General features: G+C 33.9%; 2 protein-coding genes across 15 annotated transcripts in view; both read left to right on the top strand.

The window, feature by feature from the left end:
* The window catches only part of LOC112011347 (putative disease resistance protein At3g14460), a 79,084-nt gene that overhangs the window by 55,378 nt on the left and 3,944 nt on the right, over positions 1 to 19,762 (top strand). For 3 of the 14 annotated variants that reach the window (XM_065775750.1, XM_065775746.1, XM_065775738.1), the window contains exons 4-17: positions 11,982 to 12,101; positions 12,348 to 12,467; positions 12,739 to 12,863; positions 13,136 to 13,262; positions 13,686 to 14,013; positions 14,248 to 14,409; positions 14,575 to 14,917; positions 15,126 to 15,285; positions 15,686 to 15,811; positions 17,124 to 17,448; positions 17,668 to 17,829; positions 17,957 to 18,304; positions 18,492 to 18,648; positions 19,200 to 19,285. The gene's annotated coding sequence lies outside the window, so the exon portion shown is untranslated. Of the gene's footprint in view, positions 1 to 11,981; positions 12,102 to 12,347; positions 12,468 to 12,738; positions 12,864 to 13,135; positions 13,263 to 13,685; positions 14,014 to 14,135; positions 14,477 to 14,574; positions 14,918 to 15,125; positions 15,286 to 15,685; positions 15,812 to 17,123; positions 17,449 to 17,667; positions 17,830 to 17,956; positions 18,305 to 18,491; positions 18,649 to 19,199; positions 19,286 to 19,762 lie in introns of all 14 variants that reach the window. The other 11 variants (XM_065775740.1, XM_065775743.1, XM_065775742.1 and 8 more) reach the window with 11 other exon arrangements.
* LOC112001111 (putative disease resistance RPP13-like protein 1) lies at positions 7,308 to 12,854 on the top strand. The gene is made up of 5 exons (XM_065775703.1): positions 7,308 to 9,020; positions 9,414 to 11,012; positions 11,576 to 11,582; positions 12,348 to 12,467; positions 12,739 to 12,854. The coding sequence occupies exons 1-5, from the start codon at positions 7,308 to 7,310 to the stop codon at positions 12,852 to 12,854; spliced, it is 3,555 nt and encodes a 1,184-aa protein (XP_065631775.1).

The following is a 19,762-nucleotide window of genomic DNA, read 5'->3' as shown; positions in this document are numbered from 1 at the left end:
TATAGTGTTGCTGTTCACTATATAGGCTTATGGATTATGGCTCTTGTTTCTTATCTAGCAAGAGTGTTTTAGTATGATGATTGAGTGTGCTTATGTCCATGTCTTATGATATCTAGGGGCATTCATATGATTCATGGAAATAAAACATGAGATTCTCAAAATGATTATGCTATTAGAGATGCATGAGTTAAGTGTTACCTTATTCATTGTTACATTTTTTTTTATGCAAATTTCTTGAAAATTAAATTAAATAATTCTGGGTGACCAGTTTCAAACCCCATCAAAAACCCTACATTGTTTTCACCATATTTTCTTAGGAGAGTGGTTTTTTTTTTTTTTTTTTTTTTAGAGATAATTAAACATATTGCTAATCTTGCCGCTTGAACCATTTTTTCCTAGACCTCTAAGCACTTTTGTGCATAGAATGTGCCAATTCAGTTACAATGCCCTTAGCAAAAATAAATAATATTCTCAGGAGAGTTTAACATGAAAATACGCATCTTCTGCATTTAATTTTCTTTTTGCAATTCTTTTAATGATCCATCCTAGTTCTTCATGAACAAAAGGTTCTTATCTATCATAGAACTTAAATATATAATTTAATATAATGTTATTTATCATTAAAATGCATTTGTGCATGATAAATGATTTTAATCATGAAATTTATTTGAACGGGAAAAGACTATCAATAAGTTAATCAATTAATAGGTGAGCTTTGTTTGTATAAAAATTTACTCCAAACATATAAACTCAGCTCTGATTCAAAATAAACTCAAATGAACTAATATTGAATTTTCAATATATACTTTATTGCGTTCGAGTTCTCTTATCGTCCTACCATAGGAAGCTTACCCATTCTAAAGTAACTTGATCCACCTTTGTTGTGAAATTGAGAGTGATAGCTATCAAGTAGGTCAATATATATATATATATATATATCATGTTAGTGCTAGACAGATTTCATATAAGTAATTAGTTTATACACCACACACAAGGAAATAGTGTTTCTCAAAAACTTATTAATAATGTAGTGGATTAAATTTAAAACCTCTAGATTTAGGTCATACACTAGCCAATGATCTCACATCCAAAACCAATACCCATACAAGGGTCATTTATATAAGATAGTAGTTGATTTAACAACGACATTAAAAAAAAATGCAGTACAAACTAAAATAGGAAATTAGATTAAAAAAAGAAGAAAAGATGAATATTACAGAATATGTACCTGATAGAGTGATAGGTGGTTATGAATAGCTATTAGGATCCTTCCTCCGTCATGTTTGATGCAATAAAGGCGTCCGAGGAAGGTGTTTACTAATAAACTAGACAGTTCTTATAAGTTAATTAGTTATACATACACCCAAGGAAATAGTGTTTCTCAAAAGCTTTAGAGATAATTGTAGTGGAATAAATTTAAGACCTCTAAATTTAGGTCGTACACTATGTAATGATCTCACCACCCAAACACCAAAAACGACATTAAAATGAAGATGCAGTACAAAACTAAAATAGGAAAATAGATTGCTGCTAGTGAAAGGGGTGAGATGGAGATAAATAATGTTTATGTGGCATTTTTTTGACCCTCAGATGTTTTATGTGCCATGTGTCCTTCATCCGAATAAAATTTCAGAAAACTGAAGAATTTTGAACGGGAGGGAGCCGATCCTTTACTAATAAACTAGTTACTAATCATAGCAATGCATGAATAAACTGCTAAAAAATGGGATCTTAAAAAGTGGTAGTAATATTTTGACTCAAATTGTTAGTGTCACATATCCTTGATCCATTCCATCTTAGGAAAAAATATATTCCATTCATTATCTGTTATGGGTCAAAGTTATTAAATTTATCTCATTCTTTTGATTTTGTCGCGAAACATAAGCTGCACATGTGAGTTCCAAAAAAAAAAAAAAAAAAAAAAACTTTAATTTATAGCCAGAACCATCCAAATTTAAAATATTTGTCTCTAATTTAAATATTTTGGTCTAGAGTCAGGGAATTCTGATTTTTAGGCAATTGGTTGAATTCGGTTCCTTTTTCCTTTCTATTCGGTGGAAAGTAAATTTAGGTCTTTGATGAGTTTAAAACAAAACAAAACGAAGGTAGTAAAGAAGAATTTTGGTGCTAATCATTATTAATAAAATTTACATGAAATGAAATTAGGCACACAAAATAAAAAAGACTAAAAAGGCCTAAATTTAAAATTTTAAAAAAAAAATCCAACAATTTGCTTAACAATGAGACAAAAAGGAAAAAAAAAAAAACGACAAAAAATGGTATAGCTTCAATCCAAGAAGAATCAAAGACTACTAAAGCACAATATATCTAGGTGAAGATTGCATCTATATACGTTAATCTTGCCTCCTGAAAGATTATATAATGATGAGAAATCTGATTGAACATTCATAAAGAAAACTTATCTTCTAAAGTTACAAAAGGCATCCTGTTCTTGCTCACGAATCCAACTGTGTCATAGCCCTTCTGGTTGCAAGATATTTCATGAGCATTATTTACACCATTCAGCTCATAGCAATTTGATTGATTTAAATAATGAAAAGTTTTCAGACTCCCCAATTTATATTTCTCAATATCCTACAAATTTATAATAATAAAAAAAAAAAACTTGAAATAGAACTTATATTTACAGAAAACACTAACAATTGTCGAACTTGCTTCATTTAAAAAGGCATATATAAAAGAGATAAATAGATGGCATGTGATACAAACCACCAAATAGGAAATAGAAAAAAGTATATTTGATAGTGAGTTTTGAGCATAGTATTGTCGCCCTCTCCCCATTCATTGCATATGATTCGCATACATAGGTCCTTTCCCCTCCATATCTCTCCCTCTCTTAGACAGAAATTCACATACATATACCTGCTATATATATTTAAATGCATTAATTCTTCAGATGTTTGTTGAAAATAGTTTTAGTTATAAGGCACTATGATGATCTAATATATAGCATCTAATTAGTTCTACAATTTAATGGCAGAAAGATTCAATTCCCAATTGACCTTGCACTTATATTGCCAATTACGTAGTACAATAGTGAGATGAGATTTGAATATTGGTTCTTCTAGTAAAAGAAATAAGAAAAGACAATATTACTGATTTACGGGGCTACATGCCCATGTGAAATTCAAAATACACCTCACAACACACATTTAATTAATATCAATCAACCTAAGGCATCCTTGACGTCTAGAGCCCACACAAACTTATCAGGTTTTCTCCTTGATACCATTTGTGAGGACCCAAATCAACCACCATTTGTGGTCCATTATGTTTCGTCAAGTAACATCCAATATGTATGAACTATATTGTCGCGTTGATGTTGAACGAGTGATGCATTATACGTGTCTTTTGACACACTCAACATTGACAGCCATTTGACTCAAGAGTATTTGCGAAATTGTGATTTGATTGGGGAATTGTGTCTGATTTTGGGTTTTAATGTGCATCTTCATCCATATTAGGGATTGCTATTATCCAATGGATTTTTTAGTGTGAATTTTTAATACGCCCATTTTATTAATTCGACCTCAAATTTACCAAGCTTTCATTGATGTAAATAGTAAATATACAACCATAACGTTTGAGTTTTTGGACTATTTAAGAGTTTTGTAATAGTTTTCAAACCCGGACCAGACCGGGTGATCTAATCGGGTTAACCGATAGAAATCCGGTTTTTTAAGCTTCAAGACACCGGGACTAGAACCCAGGCACAGTCAGATATGCAGTTGGAGCCTAACCACTTAGCCTAGCTTGCAAGTTGGTGCTCAACAATAACCAAAAAAAAAAAAAAAAAAATACTTGAAGTAAACTTAATGCAATTTTTTTTTAAAAAAAATATAAACAAACTTAACACAATTCTATTCTACTTAATTAAATTATCCATCTCTCACAAGGAATATTAAAAAAAATTATAATTAAAATCCTTCAAGATATTCAACATTAGTTAAAAAATTAATCATAAATTTTAATGTTTTCATGGTTATTATTTTATTTTATTAACTTTCTTATTTAATTATTAAATATATTCTTGAAAAACATTAAATTTCCCTCACATATATAGATATGTTAGTCAATTTTTCGAGTTTTATAAATTAAATATTTATATTTAGGCTTTAATTAATTATTAAATTAATTATGACATCATCACAGTTCGACTCCAGTTCAACCTCGATTGGACCTCAAAAACCTTGAACCTCTCCCTTTTACAGTTCGAGTTTGAAAACCTTAAATACAGTAGTATTCTTTACTATACTTTATGAGAAGAATCATAGTCTGAATTAATCAACGCCCATTTTTGTAACTAACAAATTTAAAAAGAAATAGAAAAAAAAAAGGAGTTAAACTTTAAAATTAAAGGGGGTTCCTCTATGTATTGAAGTCTCCCTAGTGTGTTATTTCTCCATTTGAAGATTAGAATTGTTTTTATTATTTTTTTTTTTCATTTTTTAAACATGTTACAAGCCGGAAACACAACCTTGATTCAAGGGCCAAAATGGGCATTTGTCCCTTTCGCCAAAACTTTCCAGCAAAATGCCCTTGTTTTAAACTCAATTTTCTAAAAATCAAGTTTCATTGAAACTCGATTTTTGGGAAATCAAGTTATGTGAAATCCAACTTAAAAAATAAAAAAAATAAATAAAATAAAAGAATACATGGAACTCGAGTTCCATGTAAAATTTCTCACATTACTCGATTTTCATCAAATTAAGTTTTTCATTGAAACTCGATTTTTAGAAAATTGAGTTTCAAAACATGAGCATTTTGCTAGATAGTTTTAGAACATAGGCATTTTGTTACATCTTTTGGGGAAATGGGAAAATGCCCATTTTGGCATTGATTCTAGCCTTGAAACTATTTACCAAACAGAAAATGATACTCATACCATAGAAGTTCACATATCTATCTTTGTAGTGGCAAAAATAATTTTCTTTTGGAATCGGAACTATGCAATTGCAAGCAATAACATATAAAGATTGAAAATCAATGATCTTAAAGTTAATGTGATCATTTCTCTTCTCCAATCTCTTTTTCATGACAACTCAACTTTGTTAAGTCAAGCACTAGCACATCATCCATCGGGATCATAGAAAACTTCCCATACACTGCATATGAAGTCGAACATATTCACATTACTAAAGCTAAACTTCCCCTTCTTAGAAGAAAATGGGCATTTGCCCCTTTCGCCAAAACTTTTCAGCAAAATGCCTTATATCTGAAACTATTTAGGGAAATGCCCCTATTTTTAAACTCGATTTTCTAAAAATCGAGTTTCAATTTAAAACTCGATTTTTGGACAATCAAGTTATAGTAAATTGAAAATTAAAAAAACAAAAAATTTCTAGAACTCGAGTTCCTTGAAAAAATTCAAGTGGAACTCACTGCTTGTTTTTGTTTTTTTGTTTTTTTTGGTTTAACAAGAAAGCATGGCTGGGGCTTTCACATTATTGGATTATTAACATTGTGGGGTAAAAAAAAATTACATTTTGTCAAAAAGCATTCCCCGTAGAGTTAAAGTAATAAAGACATTGTTGTTGGCAAAAATTCTATGTAACTATGAACAAATTTTAGCAAGCACAGCGAAAGCACAATCACACAAGAACATAAAAATTTACGTGGAAACTCTTTCCCCTTAGAAGGGAAAAATCACGAGACAAACTTCGAATAATTTCACTATATTAAATACAGATTACAACACTTATAGATATAACTTGAGCAAAAAAAACTTTCTTTTTATTTTCACTTACTGATCTCTTCCTCCTTGTGTATCTTTCAAATTTTTCTCTTACTCGCTCTATTTTTCTCTTCTCTTTTGCTTGCTTTCACTAAGACAGTTCTTCAAGACTGCACTGTCCTCAATCTCACTCACGAGGACTTCTCTTCTTTTTCCCTTCTTCATCAAATGGCCGAATGGCCTTCCTTTTATTTCTTCATCTTTCTCCTCTTTTCTTCCTTTCATCAATTCACAATAAATGTGAGCACACAAGCCTTGACTTTTGGTTCAACTAATTTCTTTTTCTTCAGCTCTCCCTTAGGCCGAATAGCCTTAATGCATCAACCCATTTCTTTTCTTCTTTTTCTCCTCAACGTGTCCAACTTGCCTAAGTTATTGCCCAAGGAGAAAAAAGGCTGACTTTTGTGGCTTGTCCAACTACCTCTTTAGTGAGGTGCTTTATCAAGTGTGGGCTGGACCCACGGTGCTATGATGCACCCAACAATTGTTGAATTATTGGCAATGCAGGGTCAAGTCAACCATGCGGTAAGGTGGTCCCATGTGCAACTATGAATGCATGAACCTAATCTAATGACTAGAACTGCATCTTAAGGGTCTATTTGGTTGGGAGGATGGAAAAGTGAGAGGATAGAAAATAGAGGGAGAATGGAAAAGTGGGAGGATAGAAAAGTTTTTAGTTTTCCTCATTTGTGTTTAGTTGAGAGGGTTGAAAAGTAGAGGGATGGAAAACTTTTTGATTTGGTTGAAAATAAGGTTTGTATAAATTTACCATCATGTCCCTCTTAAATAAAACAAAAAGTAATACATTATACTTTTTAAAAAAATTGTGTATAGATGAAAGTGGACATTTCAAAAAATAGCATAAGAAATCATCCAAAAATGTTTTCTTAAAAAAATAATAAAAATAAAAATTAAGAAAAAAGAAGAAAAAGAAGAAGAACCCACCATCTGACAAAACCAAAGAAAGAAAAAAAAAAAAAAATTTTTTTCTCTCTGGCTTATCCCCCTTCTCTGTTCTGGTTCTTCTTTTATTTGGTTTTAAGGGGTTGGAAATCGAGTCTAAGAGACTCGAGGTGCTACTAAATAATATAGTTTCAAAACTGAAACTACTAACTAGATAGTTTGAGAAAAAAAATTAATTAGCTATTTTGGCCCTCATATATCCTCCTTCCCACTTCTGAAACCCATTGTGTTTTTTTTTTTCAGTTTTTGGTTTAACAAGAAAGCATGTCTGGGGCTTTCACATCGTTGAATTATTAACAATGTGGGGTAAAAAAATTACTTTTTGTCAAAAAGCATTCCCCGTAGAGTTAAAGTAATAAAGACATTGTTGAATTGTTGGCAACGCGGGGTCAAGTCAACCACGCGCTAAGGTGGTCCCATGTGCAACTATGAATGCATGAACCTAATCTAATGACTAGAACTGCATCTACTCTAATCTGTTATAAGACCTAAGACCTGCACAGGCTTTCACACCACAAGCAAAGACCCATCTCTTTTAGTTTCCTGGAGTTGGTCACTTTGTCAATTTCTCATTGCAAAAAAGAAAAACATGGCTACCATAGTAGGAGAAGCATTACTGTCTGAAACCCTTAAACTGTTACTTGACTTGGCATCTCAGGAGGTCGTGAAGTTCATCCGGGGAAGAAAAGTCTCTGATACACTACTAACAAGGCTGGAGTCATCGTGTCTTACCCTCAGCAAAGTGCTCAATGACGCAGAGGAAAAGGAAATCACAGACACAACTGTCAAAAGGTGGCTTGATGGGCTTAAGGATGCTGTCTACCACGCAGAGGACCTTTTGGATGAGATCGCTACTGAAGGTTTGCGATGCCAGGTGGAAGCTGATTTTGTAACCTCTACGAGTAAGGTACGTAACTTCATCTCTACTTCATTTGATCGATCTGGGAGAAAACTAGAATCAAAGATACAAGAAGTCCTAGACAAGTTGGAATATCTAGCTTCACAAACAAATGCTATAGGTCTGAGAGAAGGTGTTGAAGGGAGATCTTCCCAAAGAGTGCCCACAACTTCTCTGGTAGATCCAGAGACTATAATTTACGGTAGGGATGATGATGAAAATGCAATAGTCAACTTGCTGCTCTCAAACGATGTAGCAAGCAACAACCACTCAGCTGGTGTGATTCCCATTGTGGGCATGGGTGGGGTTGGAAAGACAACCCTTGCTCGGAAAATCTACAACAACCAAAAAATCATAGAACATTTCAGCCTTAAAGAATGGGTTTGTGTTTCAGAAGAATTTGATGTTCCTAAGATAACCAAAAAAATTCTTGAGGCTTTCAGTCCACAAAAACATGATAACACTGACTTCAATAAGATCCAAACTGAATTGAAGGATTATTTGATGGGAAAGAAATTTTTACTGATTCTTGATGATGTATGGAATGACAAGCATGATGATTGGGCGCTATTGAGTATTCCTTTTAAATATGGAGCATCGGGAAGTAGAATTATTGTGACAACACGCAACGAAAGTGTTGCATTGATCATGCGCCCTATTCAAATTTTTAATCTTAATAAATTATCAGAAGAAGATTGTTGGCTATTATTTGCAAATCATGCCTTTGAAAATGGAAAATCTAACGCATATCCTGAATTAAAAAGAATTGGTAAAGAAATCATTAAGAAGTGTGACGGTCTGCCATTGGCAGCAAAAGCACTCGGTTGTCTATTGCACTCTAAATTAGATGTAGAGGAATGGAATAAAATTTTGAAAAGCGAAATTTGGAGTCTGCCTAACAATGGGGGTAATATTCTTCCAGCTTTAAGAATAAGTTACTATTACCTACCCTCACATTTAAAGCGATGTTTTGCATATTGTTCGATCTTTCTAAAGGATTATCTATTCAAAAAGGAAGAACTTGTTCAGTTGTGGATGGGAGAGGGATTCATGCAACAACACAACAATAATGAAGAAATGGAAGTTATAGGTGTTGAGTACTTCCTTGATTTAGTATCGAGGTCACTTTTACAACGATCAAATGGAAGCAAATTGCATTTTCTAATGCATGACCTAGTCCATGATTTAGCTAAATCTGTATCTGGCAAATTTTATTTCAGATTGGAAGGGGATAACACAAACAACATTATAGATAAAACTCGTCATTTATCCTACTTAAGAACCACATATGACACCCCAGAGAAGTTTAATGATTTGTGCAAAGCTAAAAATTTACGCACCTTCATTTCGTTAGGAATGAAAGAAGACAATGAGAATAAGGTGGAGTTCTACTTAACAAATAAGGTACCACATGATCTATTATTGAAACTAAGATTCTTACGTGTGCTCTCTCTTTCACATTATTGTAATATAGAGTTGCCAGAGTCAATTGGAGATTTCAAACATCTACGCTATTTAGACGTCTCTTTTACTAAGATTGAGAGATTGCCTGAGTCTACATGCATGTTGCTCAACTTACAAACATTGAATTTATCAGGATGCAAATTTCTAGTTAAGTTGCCAAAAAATATGAGAAATCTCATTAATTTGCGTCATCTTTATATTAGTGGAACTAGCATTAAAAATATGCCAATACATATGGGTCGATTACAATGTCTTCAGACTTTGACCAAATTTGTTGTCGGCAAGGACATTGGATTCTGAATTAAAGAGTTAGGAAAACTTTCAAATCTTCAGGGAGTCATTGTGATATCGAATCTCCAGAATGTGATAAACTCAACTAATGCTTTGGAAGCAAAGTTGAAGGATAAGGAGCACCTTAAGGAGCTAACATTGGAGTGGGATGCTGCCAATGGCATTGTTTCTCAAAGTGAAAGAGACGTACTCAACAATCTGCAGCCTCATACGAGCTTAACAAAGCTTTTTATTAAGAATTACAATGACACAAGCTTCCCAAATTGGGTTGGAGAAAGTTCATTTTCAAATATAACGGTTGTTCATCTAAACTCTTGTAGAAATTGCTCTAGTTTGCCATCACTTGGACAACTCCCCTCTCTTCAAGACCTCTTCGTTTTCAGGTTTGATGAAGTTGTTACAGTGGGTGCTGACTTTTATGGTAGCGGTTCTTATACTATTACGCCATTTCAATCACTGAAAATATTGAGATTTGAGGCAATGTCGAAGTGGGAGAAATGGTCTCCTTATCACGGTGAAGACGAAGATGAAGGAGGAGCTTTTCCGAGTCTCCAGGAGCTTTATCTTGAAAAATGTCCAAAACTAAGTGGAAGCTTGCCCAAGCACCTTCCTTCTTTAACGAAACTTGAGATTAATGAATGTGAACAGCTTCAGACTTCTCTCCCAACTGCTCCTTCAATTCGTGAATTACAATTAAGTAATTGTAATGATGCGCTGTTGAAAGAATTGCCACCCGCATTGCACTACCTCGCAGTAATCGGATTCAAAAACCTGGAGTCTCTGCCAGAGGGAGTGATGGACCACAACCACTGTGTTGAAACGTTATTTATCTACGATTTTCCTGTGCTCAAGTCTCTTCCTCGTGGTGGTCTATCCAGTCCCACTACACTAAAATGTCTTGGTATCCGTAATTGTAAGGAAGTAGAATTCCCGATGTACCCCTGCTACTCTTCCCTTGAGCGACTGACGATAGAAGATAGCTGTAATTCTCTAAAGTCATTTCCTTTAGACATCTTCCCGAAGCTTCGTTATCTCGAAATCAAAGGGTGTAGCAACATGGAGTCCCTTTCAGTTTCGGAGGGACATCACCTAACTGATCTCCTACAGTTGGAAATCGATGATTGCCCTAATTTTGTAGCTTTTCCCAGTGGAGGATTGTCGGCCCCCAATCTCTCAGAATTAGTAGTCAGTAATTGCTCTCTTCTCAATTCACTCCCAGAAAACATGCACACGTTTCTCCCGACTCTTCAAGTTTTGGAAATCGATAATTGTCCACAAATTGAGTCTTTTCCGGAAGGTGGTCTGCCATCCAATCTAATTTTTTTAGAAATCAGCGACTGCAAAAAACTAATTTGCAATAGAATGCAGTGGGGCTTGCAAAGACTGCAGTCTCTTAAATTATTAGGATTCCTAAATGATGATCCTGATTGCTGGGATGTGGAGTCCTTTCCGGAGGAGTATTTACTGCCCACAACTGTTACCCATCTTCACATCAGTGGATTTGGAAATTTGAGAACGTTGGACAACAAGGGGTTTCAACACCTTACCTCTCTTCAACTTTTGTGGATCGGAGAATGCCCTAAGCTCAAGCACATGCCAGAAGAGGGACTGCCTGTCTCCATCACTCACATACAGATCTTGGTATGTCCTTTGTTGACGAAACGATTGCAAAGGAAGAAGGGAAAAGAGTGGCGCAACATTGCTCAAACCCCCTTCATAGAAATCGATGAGCAACACATTAAATAAAAGCCAATCGGGTATTTGTTTTACTTAACCCACTCTTGATTTCACTTGGATTCTTTTTAATTTTAATCATTGACATTTAATTTTTTTCTATAAATTGTCAATTAATTATATATGATTGAAAAAAATACTAGTAATAATAAACGATTTCTTTGACGCTCATCTAATTTGCTTTTTTACAATGTTGGGCTCATGAAGTTGTCCATCGATGGTGAATCGAGAAGAACATTAGTGTGAAGAAGCTGCCAAAAGTATGACAGGATTCATGCTCAGTTACCTGTTCGTTGTTAAACAAATGCTATCAAAGGGAAAATGGAAAAGTACGCAATTCAAAATTCATGCACTGCTACCTGTTCTAGTGAACCAGTTAAGTACCCATATGATTTAATGATTTGCTTAATAAGAAAATAAGAAAAAATTGCTTTAACATTTGTTAAATGATGTTTATTTGTCTGATGTAGATCCCCTGTATGTGAGGTTAATTTCACCACTTGGTAAGATTCTTCTTTTACCCAAATGCTTCATGATTGGTGTCCGTTTGGTTTTGAAAGCATGATTTTTAAAATCTTAATTGAGGGTTTGGTAAAATCTGTGATAAGTGTTGTTGCTGTGAAAATCTGTAGTACGAAAAAACAATTTTCTTTAAAAGTGGCAATTTTAAAAAACACCCACTCCCTAGTTTTAAAATGCAATTTTCTTTTAAAAAAGAAAAAGAAAAAAGCCAAAGGCAATATTTTATTATTATTATTTTCCTTTTTCTTGAAAAAAATCACAAGGCCAAAGGGGGCTCTTGATGACAAACAGATTTATTTAATTAAATTTATAGTATAGGGCGTAATTCTCACATTTGCCCTGTGAAATATGCAGACGATCTTAATTTCATGAAAACTTTGTGACTGTTGGAAGGGCAGAATTGATAAAAAAAATTTGAGAAAGGAAAGCGCCAATAACAATTTGTGGGAGGAATATTTAGATTGAGCAATGCAGGTCAGTGTTTCTGTTTGCCATCCTTTTACTCATTATTGTTTTAAATGGGAAATTAAATAGAATTTACCATATATGAAAGAAATTGGAATTGAAAACATTTTTTTTTTGCTTTTCAAGATTCAAGTAATGAAATCTCTTAGATGAAATCAGTGTTGAATACACTTGACAAAGGAGTCCAAACAGATTCATCTAATCAAATTTATTGTATAGAGAGTAGTTCTCACATTTGCCCTGTGAAATATGCAGACGACCTTAGTTTCTTGAAAACTCTGGCTGTTGGAAGTAGTGCAGAATTGATAAAAAATTTGAGAATGGAAAGTGCCAGTGACTATTTGTGCGTGGCAATGTTTAGATTGAGAAATGCAGGTCAGTGTTTCACTGTGATTCTGATTTCCATCCTTTTATTCATTATTGTGTTGAATGGGAAATCAAACAGAATTTACCATATATGAAGAAATTGGAATTGAAAATGTTAAACATTTTCAGGATTTTTTTTGCTTTTCAAGATTCAATTAATGAAATCTCTTGGATGAGATCAGTGTTGAATACACATGTGACTAAAGAGTCTAAATAGATTCATTTAATCAAATTTATAGTATTGAGAGTAATTCTCACATTTGCCTTGTCAAATATGCAGATGACCTTAGTTTCTTGAAAACTCCGTGGCTGTTGGAAAGTAAGGCTGAACTGATAAAAGAAAATTCAGAATGGAAAGCATCAATGACTATTTCTGGGTGGCAATGTTTTGATTGAACAATGCAAGTTAGTGTTTCAATGTGATACTGATTGCCATCCTTTTATTCATTATTTTTTTAAATGTGATGAGAAATTAAACAGAATTTACCATATATGAAAGAAATTGGAGTTGAAAACATTAAACATTTGCAGGATTTTTTTTTGCTTTTCCAGATTCAAGTAACGAAAACTCGAGATCACTGTTGGATACACATATGACTAAGGAGTCTAAAAAGATTCATTTAATCAAATTTATAGTATAGAGAGTGATTCTCACATTTGTCCTGTGAAATATGCAGACGACCTTAGAGTCTTGGATACTCCATGACTGTTGGAAAGTAGGGCAGAATTGATAAAAAAAAAAAATTAAAATGGAAAGCGCCAATGACTATTTTTGGGGGGCAATGTTTTGATTGAGCAATGCAGGTCAGTGTTTCATTGTGATTCTAATTGCTACCCTTTTATTCATTAATGTTTTAAATGGGAAATTAAACAAAATTTACCATATATGAAAGAAATTGGAATTGAAAACGTTAAATGTTTGAAAGTAGATTTTCATCATTTAGATTAAATTTATCGCAAGGAAAAGTTGAAGCATTTAAGAAAGTGAAAGAGAGCTTTTTAATTTCTAAGGTGGAGTTAGAATAGTAGCTCAATCTTTTAGAATTTAATGCTTTGTCCTACATAAAGGATATATATCTCTAGTTTTCATTTTTATGATAATGCATTCTATTTATCAAAACATAAGGATATATATTACCACATAGAGAAGGATATTTTGTATATCTTATGTTCCCTAGTTTAATTCAAGTTACATCATCTGATGCCACAAGCTACCTGTGGTTGCAGATTGGCTGGCTAAGACTACCTCGCTTTTACATTTTGGAATTGACATGAAGCCTCTCCAGAGGATATGTCTACTTTGGGTTATTACCTCTCTGTGGGTGCAGATTGTCTTCCTAACTCCAGGCAGCTCAAAAGACTCAGCATGTCATTGCTCCTTCTGTCCTTTCTGTCCACACCAGTAGGATCTGCCCAACTCCCTTCTTACCATCAAGAACATAAAATTTAACTATGCTAAGACAAGGTTCCAGAGGCGCAGAGAGCGGGAAAACCAGCTGCTGGGTCAATATTGCTCAGGTTAAGGCTCACTGACTACGCTATAAAATCTTCAAAGGTATCTTTAAATGTAGGGAATTAAAATTTCCTACATGCCCATGTCACTCTTCCCTTCAGTCTTTTGTTGTATCTGATAGATATAATTCTCTGTCATCATTTGGTTTGGATATCTTTCCAAAGTTTTGTAGTCTCAAAATCAACATGTGTGGCAACATCAAGTCTCTCTCTGTTTGGGAGGGACATGAACTTGTTATCCTAGCTTTGGAAATCAAGGAGTGCCTTAATTTTGCAGATTCTCCCAGTATGGGATTGCCAGCCCCCAACCTTTCACTGTTAAAAGTCCACGATTGCCTTCATCTCAAGTCACTTCCTAAAAACATGGATACGTGCCTCCCGCCTCTTCAAATTTTGGATATCGCAAACTGCTAACAAGTTGATTCTTTTCCAAAAGGAGGTCTGCCAACCAATATGAATTGTCTTGCCATTGATGCTTTTGAGAAACTCATTGCCAATAGGAAGTAGTGGGGTTTGCAAAGACTGCACTCTCTTAATCAATTATTATTGTCTTCCTATTAAAAAAAAAAAAAAAAAAATTATTATTGGCTTGTCATGATTGCAGGGAAGAGAAGTGCTTTCCTGAGGAGGACTTCCACAAGTTTTAGCACTCTTTCTATAAAGGAATTTCAAAATCCGAGATCCCTAGACAAGTAGGGCCTTCAACTCATTACCTCTCTTCAACTATTGTCTATCTCAGTATTTATCAAAAAAACTATTGTCTGTCTCAGACGCCCCAGACTAAAGCAGATGCCAGTAGATGGGATTTCTTGACAAAACAATACCAAAAAAAGAAAGAATAAATTTGTAGTGCAAAATTTCTCACATCTGTATTATACAATTTAATGATGAAGTCTCATTATCTGAGCCAAAAGTGTAGACGAGATCAAATCCCACTTCACAATAAGGTACTTGTTCCACTCAACCCTCTAAGCCTCCATTTGATTTGATTTATGCTTCTTTCTAACTTTGTTTAGGGATAAATAAATTTGAAAATTTTGTTAAAATCAGATAAAAAGATGGAAAAATAAAAGGATTTCTTCTAAGATTGTTAGTCCAAAGCTGGAGTTCTCAAGTTTTCATGGGTTCTTTTGTAAAATTATTTCCATTTGTCAGCAGCAAGTGCCACAAAAGGCCTGGTCAAACACATGCCAGAAGAGCAGTTAACAAAAAAAATTGCCTAGGAAGAAGGGAAAATATTGGCAAAAGATTGGTCACATCTGCTGCAAAAAAATGGATGCCCTAAGTCAGATGTTTATTTTATTCTACTTGATCAGTTAAGTTTCAATCTTGTTTTTACTTATATTTCTTTTTAGTTGTACAACAATATATATATATATATATATATATAAACATACAACCAAATGTTTGTAATTGAAATTGAAAATATAAAACATTCTCTTGAATTTTTGAAAATCATAGAATGTCCACAGCTTAGTCCTTTATTCATTATTGCTTTAAATGGGAAATTAAACAGAATTTACCATATGTGAAAGGAGTTGGAATTGAAAACGTTAAACGTTTTCAGGATTTTTTTTTGCTTTTCAAGATAAAGTATGAAATCGCTTAATTTAGATCACCGTTGAATGTAATTGACTAAGGAGTGTAAATAGATTTATTTTATCAAATTTATAGTATAAGGAGTAATTCTCACATTTACCCTATGAAATATGCAGACGACCTTAGTTTCTTGGAAACTGCATGGCTATTGGAAAGTAGGGCAAAATTGATAAAAAACAATTTGAGAATGGAAAGTGCCAATGACTTTTTGTGGGAGGTAATGTTTTGATTGAGCAATGCAGGTCAGTGTTTCACTGTGATTTTGATTTCCGTCCTTTTATTCATTAATGTTTTAAATGGAAAATTTAACATAATTTACCATATATGAATGAAATTGGAATTGAGATCAGTGTTGAATACACGTGACTAAGGAGTCTAAACAGATTCATTTAATCAAATTTATGGTATAGGGAGTAATTCTTACTTTTGCCTTTTTAAAAAAAAAAAAAAAAAAAAAAATTAAGAATGGCAAGTGTCAGTGACTATTTTGTGGGAGGCAGTGTTTTGATTGAGCAATGCATGTCAGTGTTTCACTATGATTATAATTGCCATCCTTTTATTCATTATTTTTTAAAATGTGAAATTAAACAAAATTTATCATATATGAAAGAAATTGGAATTGAAAACGTTAAACGTTTTCAGGATTTTTTTTGGATTTTTTTTGCTCTTTAAGATTCAAGTAATGTAATCTCTTAGATGAGATTAGTGTAGAATACACATGTGACTAAGGAGTCTATATCTATTTCCCCCTACCCCACCTTACTGTAAACGTTGGCTTTGACCCAAAACATAAAAAGACCACCTATACCAAAACATTTTCATTCATTACAGGAAATTTTGAATATATTCCTAGTTGCATACTTATATTTTCAATGATTTGTCGTGCCAATATATTTTCTTTACTAAGGATTCTATTTCACTGGCTTTTGGGTTCATTATAGTCCAACTGGGGATGTCCCATGATGTTGAATGATTCTCCATTTGTTGGTAGCTCATGGAAATAATATGTACTGGCTTAACAATCACATGTGATTATGTACACTCTATAAATAGTTAATGCATTAAATGATTTTCTTGCCTAATTAAATGTTCCATAATTGCAAACAATAAAAATCCATGCTGTATGGATCCTGCAAATTTTCAAAACTCAGAATTTTTAAACACATCCTTTGTTGCTAAAAATAAGAATTCTTCAGTCCTTATCAAACATAATTCCTTTTTGTTTATTTTTTATGATGTTTGAAAGTAGATATTCATCATTTGGAGTAAATTCATAACAAGGAAAAGTTGAAGCATTTATAAAAGTGAAAGGGAGCTTTTTAATTTTTATGGTGGGGTTTAGATTAGTAGCTCAATCTTTTAGAATTTTATTTCTTTGGTCCTACGTAATGGATATATATTTCTAGTTTTCATTTTTTCATAATGCTTTATGTTTATCAAAACATAAAGGATATATATTACCACATAGAGAAGGATATTTTGTATATCTTATATATGTTCCTTAGTTTAATTCAAGTTACATCATCTGATGCTATAAACTACCTGTGAGTGCAGATTGGCTGGCTAAGACTACCTCTCTTTACATTTTGGAATTCGCATTAAGCCTCTCCAGAGGATTGGTCTGCTTTTGGTTATTACCTCTCTGTGGGTGCAGATTGTCTTCCTCACTCCAAACAGCTCCAAAGGCTCAACATGTCACTGCTCCTTCTGTCCTTTGTCCACACCAGTAGGATCTGCCCAACTCCCTTCTTACCATCAACAACATTAACTTTAACAATGCTAAGACAAGGGTCCAGAGGTGCAGGGAGTGGGAAATCCAGCTGCTGGCCCTATATTGCTCAGGTTGAGGCTCACTGACTACACTAAAATATCTTCAAAGGTATCTTTAAATGTAGGGAATTAAAATTTCCTTCATGCCCCTCACTCTTCCCTTGATCCGATAGATATAATTCTCTGTCATCATTTGGTGTGGATATCTTTCCAAAGTTTTGTAGTCTCAAAATCAACATGAGTGGCAACATCAAGTCTCTTTAAGTTTGGGAGGGACACAAACTTGTTATCCTAGCTTTGGAAATGACGGAATGCCTTAATTTTGCAGATTCTCCCAGTGGGGGATTGCCAGCCCCCATCCTTACACTGTTAAAACTTCATGATTGCCTTCTTCTCAAGTCACTTCCTGAAAACATGGATACGCTCCTCCCATCTCTTCAAATTTTGGATATTGCAAACTGTCAGCAAGTTGAGTCTTTTCCAGTAGGAGGTCTGTCAACCAATATGAATTGTCTTGCCATCTATGCTTCTGAGAAACTCATTGCCAATAGGAAGCAGTGGGGTTTGAAAAGACTGCACTCTCTTAATCAATTATTATTGTCTTGTCATGATTGCAGGGAAGAGAAATGCTTTCCTGAGGAGGACTTCCACAAGTCTAGCACTCGTCCTATAAAGGAATTTTAAAATATGAGATCCCTAGACAAGAAGGGCCTTCAACTCCTTATCTCTCTTCAACTATTGTCTATCTTAGACTGCCCCAAGCTAAAGCAAATGCCAGAAGATGGGTTTTCTTGTCTCCATTCTAAGCTACAGTTTCATCAATGTCTTTCCTTGACAAAACAATACCAAAAAAAAGATTAAAAGTGTGGCGCAAGATTGCTCACATGTCTATCATACAATCAATGATGAAGTCTCATTATCTGAGCCAAAAGTGTAGACGAGATCAAATCCCACTTCACAATATGGTACTTGTTCCACTCTACCCTCTAAGCCTCCATTTGATTTTATTTATGCTTCTTTCTTACGTTGTTTATGGATAAATAAATTTGAAAAATTTGTTAATTTGATAAAAAATGGAAAAATAAAAGGATTTCTTCTAAGAGTGTTAGTCCAAAGCTGAAGTTCTCAAGTTTTTGTTGGTTGTTTTGTAAGATTATTTCCATTGGTCAGTAGCAAGCGCCACAAAAGGCTTGGTCAAACACATGCCAGAAGAGCTGTTAACAAAACAATTGCCAAGGAAGAAGGGAAAATAGTGGTGAAAGATTGGTCACATCTGCTGCATAAAAAAGGATGCCCCAACCCAAATCAGGTATTGGTTCTACTTGAGTAGCTAAGTTCAATCTTGACTTTACTATATTTCTTTTTAAGTGTACATGGGAAAAAAAAAATACAAACATACAATTGAATGTTTGAAATTGAAAATATAAAACATTCTCTTGAATTTTTGCAAATCATAAAATGTCCACAACTTGGGTCTTTTCCAGAAGGTGGTTTGCTATCTGATCTAATTTTTTAGCAATCGATATCAGCAAAAAACTTATTTCCACTAGAATGGAGTGGGTTTTGCAAAGACTTCAGTCTCTTAAATAATTAGGATTCCTAAGTAGTGATCTTGATTGCTGGGATGTGGAATCCTTTCTAGAGGAGTATTTCTATTTCTCTTCTTTTTGCCATTTTGCCTTTCTATTTTTCTTTTGGAGGTGTAGATGAAACATATCTAGCTACCTTGTTCTCGACTAGGTCACAACTTGATTTGAAATTTTCATGTGGAGAGGGTCCCATAAATTTTTTTTGTGCTCTACTATGTCACTCTAGTATTGGATTCATGTGACCACTGCAGAATTATGTTTCTCTCTGCAGGGGATTTTCTAAACTCAAGTCTTTTGTGCACATTCTAGTTGGAAGGGGGCTTTCAACATTGTCCATTTCCTATATATTAAGTTCAGGTAATTGTGAAATTATAAAGACATCAGGTATTTTTGTTCCTTATTTGATGATTGATACTTTCTTTTAACAATTTAAACATATTATGTGCTTGATGTAAAACAGTGTAGAAATATAAGGATAAAAGAGGAATGCAGGGATAAATAACAAACCCTAGGCTTCACCACATAGAATCAATGTAGAAACCTTAAGCATCACAAGCTAACACAAGTTATTAACCGAATTTATGAAAGTTAAGATTGGGGGGTTAGGGTTGGGTGCCTAACACCTTCCCATCCCTAGGTGAAGCAGATCACCCATCTCCAGTTTTGTATATGCCTTGGCCCTCAAATAAGTGACCCACTCAATTTTACCGTCAATCTCACTAATATGTTGATATGTGTTGAAGTAAATGGTGTATACTTTATGCTCACTTTTGTTTACTTGAACCCACTTTTGATCTATCATTCACAATTACACATATGAACATACTGTGAAAT

Source organism: Quercus suber, unplaced genomic scaffold, assembly GCF_002906115.3.
Source record: "Quercus suber isolate HL8 unplaced genomic scaffold, Cork oak 2.0 scaffold_118, whole genome shotgun sequence".
NCBI lineage: Eukaryota > Viridiplantae > Streptophyta > Magnoliopsida > Fagales > Fagaceae > Quercus > Quercus suber.
Note: the sequence above shows the minus strand (reverse complement) of the source record. Positions and strands in the feature narration are given on the sequence as shown.